Raw genomic sequence first — 6,334 nt, 5'->3', positions numbered from 1 at the left:
TGTTTATTTGTTATTATCCATTGCTATTCCAAAGGACACACTTGAATCATCTCCCATATGATTTCAAGAAGTGAACCTTCTAAGAAGTTTTACAATCCATATCCATCCATTCATCCTCATTATGTCCTAAACCTTTTCACACTTCAATTTTCAAACTTGACATAGATATTGTGCAAACTTCTTCATGTTTTCCAAACTAAAAACCTGGACCCAAGTCCTTGACTTTTTCAAACTCCATTTTCATAATACTTCTTTCAAATCAATCTTAATCATACTTTGACTTCACTTTCATAATCACAATCAATTAACTTCACTCATTCACTTGTTTTGGCTTTGTCCATTGTTAATCTTTTCATGCATTAGCCATAGGTTTCAATTATCATTGCGGTTGATGTAAATCTTGCCTATCCTTAGTGAGTCGACAGTAAGACTTCCGTACTAAAAACAGGGTTAACCCCTCCAGTACGTCGAAGCTATCCTCGCATGGTGGATGTTGGTCTTGGTCGAGTTTTCTCCCATTGATAATGAAAAGCCTCAGTGCTATTGTTTAAAATTGAATCCATCAACCTTTTTGAAATCTTTTAGCCGAACTACGGCGTTTTGATCCTTACCTTTGATGGAAGGTACGTAGGCAGCGGGTTCATCCGTTCAAACCCAATAATAAAATTGTATATTCTTTTCTCATCATCCCAATCATGTTTGCACAATACTTATGTCATAACAAATAACAATTTAGTACAACAAGTGTGAAAAGGGCTCCCTAGGAGTACCTAGGACGTAGTGGGTGCCTAACACCTTCCCATTGCGTAATTTACCCCTTACCCAGACTCTCTGATCTTTTTATTAGTTTTCTACGTGTAAAACTTCTTAGGCTTTTGTTCGCTTTTTAGCCAGTCCTTTGGATAAATAAAAGTGCGGTGGCGACTCGAAAATCATTGTATGCTTTGCTTATGGTTTAATCGATAAATCATATAGCGACGAATACACCGCTACAGTCGGGCCTTAATGATTGAAGGTTCTCGTTATTTTAAACATAGACGGATCAACCCTGGGTGAATTATAGCGGATCCCAACGTAATAAAGAATTCACGCATAGTGTTGCAACTTGTTAACGGACATATGCCATCCAGTAATACCCCCACAATTCAACCTGAGCAAGACTCAGAACACAAGTCAATGCTAAACATAAAACACAAACAATGGAGTTACATGATACCTTAACACAATGGCCTCTCTACAACCCCATTCTATTAGCATTTGCAAACCGATCTCGTTCAAGTACGACATATGACATACATAGGCTCTACGCGTAGTTTAAAGAACAAAACAATAAAAGTCAGTTGCAAACCACAAGCCAAGGGTCCAAAATCCACTACAATTTATGACATAACATGCAAATTACACAAATCACATGATCGCAATAATTGATAATAACAATAAAAAAACTGAAAAAGGAAAATCATTTTAATGATGAGGATGGTGGACACCGGAAGAGAAGCCATCAGTTGGAGTTACATAAAGCAAACCACCAAATCTCCAAGTATTGATAGTCGACCTCAAGAAAGAAGAACCGCCTCCTAAAGAACCATCATGAATATAATCAAAGAAACTATTGCAATGTATTAAGATTACTTGTCTTTCGATGTAGGTGTCGACGATGTGATCCTCTTCTTGAACCATTTCCCTATACACTGTAAAGTGAATATCAAAATCTTGAATCATTTCCTCATGTTTCATGCTAGGGCCAGTTCTTTTCCTGTGCAAGCTGTGCAGTAGCACAGAGCCTCACTTTTTGTGGGGCCTCAAATTAACTATTATTAGTGAATATAAAAAAATTAATAAATAAAAATGTTTTTGTATCACATATAATAAATAAAATATTAAATACTGAAAAATAGGATATTTGGAAATCAAACGTTTTTTTCTCCTTTCTCACATGTTCTCACTTCTCTCTCCTCTCAAACGTTATTCTCTTCTCTCTTTCTATGTTAGAGCTGTTTGAAACCAGAAAAAAATAATCTTATTTTTCCTTTTCAATCCTCTCTTTTATCAGGTTAGTTTATTCAATTAGTTACTTTCCATTTATTTTTATTGTGATTATTTGATTTTGAAGGTAGAAAAAATAGTAATTTTAGATTTATTTTAAATTTTAGGATGAAATCCTATTTTAGTTCTTGTATCAATATTGATTTTAAATTTTAGATTTTAGATTTTAGGGTGAAAATGAGGGTAACTTGTGTTCTTTATAAAATTATAATATATAAATAAATAAAATTTTAGGGTGAAATGAGATACTAGTATACTGTATATACTACTCAGTAGTATCAAAATTCAAAACAAGAATACTGTTGGTGTTGGTGACGATTTTTATACCTATTTTTCTCATAAGACCAAATTGCAATTTGAAATCTTTCAAAGCAAAATTAGTATGTATTAGGATTGATATTTTTTATGATTAATTATAATTTATTTAATTAAATGTAATTTATTTTCTTACTACTAATTTATAATTTGCTTTTAATTTATAATTATTAATTTTTTATTGTACTATATTAGAGAAGAACACAACATAATAAAATATAATTGAATATTAATTAAAGTCTTTTCTCCATGATTTAATTATTAATATTTTTTGATGATTAATTTATAATTTCTTTTATTTAATGTAATTGATTTTTTTTTGTTATTGATTGTAGGAACACAATTTCACAACAGGATAATTAGTAGATCATCGACGGACACAAAAGACATTGTGAAAAATTTCAGGTTTTTCTTATTATGCCTCCTAAGATGCCTCATAAGAATAGAAAATTTGAATGTGGAAATGATAAACGTAAAAAAAAGAAAAAAATTGAAGAGTAAATTCAATCTCAAGTAGGAGCTCTTGATAAATTTTTAATCAAAGAATCACAAGTTTCAAATGAAAGTCGTTATGTTGATAATATTGATAGTTTGCCTATTGAAAATGATAATCTTGATAGTGTGCCTATTGAAAATGATAATCTTGATAGTGTGCCCATTGAAAATGATAATCTTGATAGTGTGTCCATTGAAAATGATAATCTTAATAGTGTGCCCAATGAAAAATGATAATCTTGATAGTGTGCCAATTGTTGATGAAGTTAATAATGATGATGATGCCGATGATGATGATGATAATGTTGATTATGATATATTTGATCCAAGAAATTGGGATCGTCTTCAACCTAAACTGATTGATTTATTAGTTGTGAAAGGTCCTAAAAGAGATAACTCTATTGTGAAGGATCCTAAAGATAGTTTGAATAGACGTTTTACGGCTAATTTGTATACTAGAGCTTTAGAAAATAGAGAGGTGTGTGATAGAGATTAGCTTGTTTATTCGAAAGAGCTTGATAGAGTATTTTGTTTTTGTTGTAAAGTTTTTAAAAATGGGATTGTTAGGGGACAATTAGCAAATGAGGGTTATAGTGATTGGGTACATGTTGGTGAAAGAATTAAAGAGCACGAGTTAGGCATGGAACATGTTAAAAATACGACTACTTGGTATGAGTATCGCAAAAGGCTGCAAAAATTTCAAACTATTGATAAAACAACTTAAAGATTAATTGAGAAAGAAAAAGATCATTGGAAAAATGTTTTAAAAAGAGTTATTTCAATAGTGAAATTTCTTGCTAAACATAATTTAGCCTTTCGTGGTTCTAAGGAGAAATTGTACGAAGATAACAATGGAAACTTTTTGGGTTTGATTGAAATGTTAACTGAATTTGACCCAATCATCCAAGAACATGTTAGACGTGTTACAACTCAAAAAGTTCATATTCATTATCTTGGGCATAACATACAGAATGAGTTGATTTCATTGCTTGGTTCTGCGATTAAAATTGAAATCATTAGAAAAATCAAACAGGTAAAGTATTTTTCAGTGATACTTGATTGTACTCCTGATGTTAGTCACCAAGAGCAGATGTCTTTGATTATAAGATATATGGATATTTCTTCAGCTTCTGTTAGTATTGAGGAATCATTTTTAGGATTTTTGAATGTGAATGATACAAGTGGTTAGGAGCTTTTTGATGTTTTACAAAATGAATTGAAAGAACTTGGTCTCGACCTATTTGACGTGAGAGGGCAAGGTTATGATAATGGGTCCAATATGAAAGGAAAACACCAAGGTGTGCAAAAGAGATTTTTAGACATAAATTCGAGAGCCTTTTATACTCCTTGTGGTTGTCATAGTCTTAATTTGGCATTGTGTGATATGGCTAACTCTTGTATTAAAGCTAGGAATTTTTTTGGAGTTGTTCAACGCATTTATACAATTTTTGCCAATTCTACTAAGAGATGGCAAATTTTGAAAGATAATGTAAAAGGGTTGACTCCAAAATCATTGTCATTCACTCGCTGGGAGAGTCGTGTAGAAAGTGTCAAAGCTATAAGAACTCAAATGTTAGAATTTACAGAAGCTTTGCTTGAAGTGTCAGAAAATGATCTTTATCCTAAAATACAAAATGAAGCTAAATCCTTAGCAACAAATGAGCTTGGTGATTTTGAGTTTTTGATGGCTATAATTATTTGGTTTGAAATATTATCTGCAATTAATTCTGTTAGCAAACTTTTACAGGAAAAGGATATGCTTATTGATGTTGCTATGCAAAAAATTAAGGGGTTGATTTCGTATTTTGAGGGATATAGAGAAACAGGTTTTTACAAGGTATTGATTAATGCTAAGGAAATTGCGGTGGAATTGAATATTGCCCCAATATTTCCTCAAAGGAGTATAATTAAAAGACAAAGGCAATTTGATGAGAATTTGAATATCCCATCAGTCGAGCTATCAGAAGAAGAATCATTCAGGGTTAATTATTTTCTTTACCTTGTTGATCAAGCTGTTGTTTCTCTTAATAAGAGGTTTGAGCAATACCAAGAGTATGGAAGTATTTTTGGTTTCTTGTTTACTTCTCACAAGTTACAATCATTAGATGATGCAACTTTGAAGTCTTGTTGTACTAACTTTGAGCAGGCATTGAAGCATAATGAGCAATCTGATATTGATGGGAATGAATTTTTTGCAGAGTTAAAGTTACTAAGAGAAATGTTGCCTAAAGAAACCATAAGACCTAATGATATATTATTATTTTTAAAAGGCTTGGATTATTTTCCTAATACAGTTATTGCATATAGAATCTTATTGACTATTCCTGTGACAGTTGCTTTTGCAGAAAGAAGTTTTTCAAAATTGAAGTTGTTAAAGATTTACTTGCGGTCTACCATGTCACAAGAAAGGCTTAATGGATTGGCATTAATAGCTATTGAAAATGATATTTTGGAGACAGTAAAATATGAAGACTTAGTTGACGATTTTGCTTCAAAAAGTGTTCGTAGGAAGACTCTTTTTATGTAGTTAGATAATTTAAGTTGTAAGAAATGGTGTTAGTAGTTTAAACAATACCTTTGAACTTTTTGGTACTTCATTTGGTTAATATATAATTTTATCTTTTGTTTGTCATTTTTAATCATTAAAATATATATATATATATATATATATATATATATATATATATATATATATATATATATATATTTTTTTTTTTTTTTTTAGGCCCATTTTTAAAATTAGAACAAGGTCTCTGAATTGATTGGGTCGGCCCTGTTTCATGCTCCTATTTATTAAGCAATAACCAATTCATTAACTAGGCATAGTTTTCCATACTCATAGTTATCCCAACAATAAAGGAAAACAATATAGATTCTCTAATTAACACACAATAATCTATTGTAATCGGTTAGTGAAATATGTAAAATCAGTTATCTTTTCAACGAGGGCATCAACATTATTTCAGCATTATGATCATAACCACGACAATGAATTTCAATGGAGCCCTCTTCTTCATTCGTAATAACTCCCTCCAGGTGAATCTTCTATTGGGAGAATAACACCAATAGTTATTCAAAGGCCGACCGCCTTTGGATTTTTCTGGCAATGTAAGTGAAGGATAGCCAGGGATATGAGCGGCATGGCGACGTTGGTTTGAGCCTCCTGGTGGCGTAGTTTCCTTTGTCCTTAGAGCTTATCATCGTGCAGATTCCACGTCCATCTGATGTGGTGATATCCTTCGACGCAGGGGTCTCAATTTCTTTGGCCGACGACTGGTGTTGAAATGGAAAAGGTCGATTATTGAAACACTCCCATAAGGGTCAATGGTGTGAATGAAATATTTGAAGCATGATAAGGTAAAGCAAATAGGTTTTGGAATGATTATTGTCTAATATGATTGTGTGGTCCGGGGTGGCATTAAATGTTGTTGTTATATATTATTTGGATAAACCTCCTTGAAGTTAGGTAGGCGAGGTC

At 32.0% G+C, this 6,334-nt stretch overlaps 1 protein-coding gene across 1 annotated transcript; it reads left to right on the top strand.

Annotated features, from left to right (window-relative positions):
• The first annotated feature begins 3,079 nt into the window (after positions 1–3,079).
• Positions 3,080–5,383, top strand: LOC127079963 (uncharacterized). Its single transcript, XM_051020310.1, has 3 exons — positions 3,080–3,334; positions 3,686–3,889; positions 4,046–5,383. The coding sequence occupies exons 1-3, from the start codon at positions 3,080–3,082 to the stop codon at positions 5,381–5,383; spliced, it is 1,797 nt and encodes a 598-aa protein (XP_050876267.1).
• The last annotated feature ends 951 nt before the right edge of the window (positions 5,384–6,334 follow it).

The sequence above is a fragment of the Lathyrus oleraceus genome, chromosome 5 (assembly GCF_024323335.1).
Source record: "Lathyrus oleraceus cultivar Zhongwan6 chromosome 5, CAAS_Psat_ZW6_1.0, whole genome shotgun sequence".
Classification (NCBI taxonomy): domain Eukaryota; kingdom Viridiplantae; phylum Streptophyta; class Magnoliopsida; order Fabales; family Fabaceae; genus Lathyrus; species Lathyrus oleraceus.
Note: the sequence above shows the minus strand (reverse complement) of the source record. Positions and strands in the feature narration are given on the sequence as shown.

Bases quoted from the DNA above. Each gene is read 5' to 3' on its own strand.
- LOC127079963 (XM_051020310.1), top strand. From the start codon at position 3,080: ATGAAAAATGATAATCTTGATAGTGTGCCAATTGTTGATGAAGTTAAT. The intron at 3,335-3,685 runs GTGTGTGATAGA...CGTGGTTCTAAG, and splicing joins GAGCTTTAGAAAATAGAGAG to GAGAAATTGTACGAAGATAA. The intron at 3,890-4,045 runs GTAAAGTATTTT...ACAAGTGGTTAG, and splicing joins TCATTAGAAAAATCAAACAG to GAGCTTTTTGATGTTTTACA.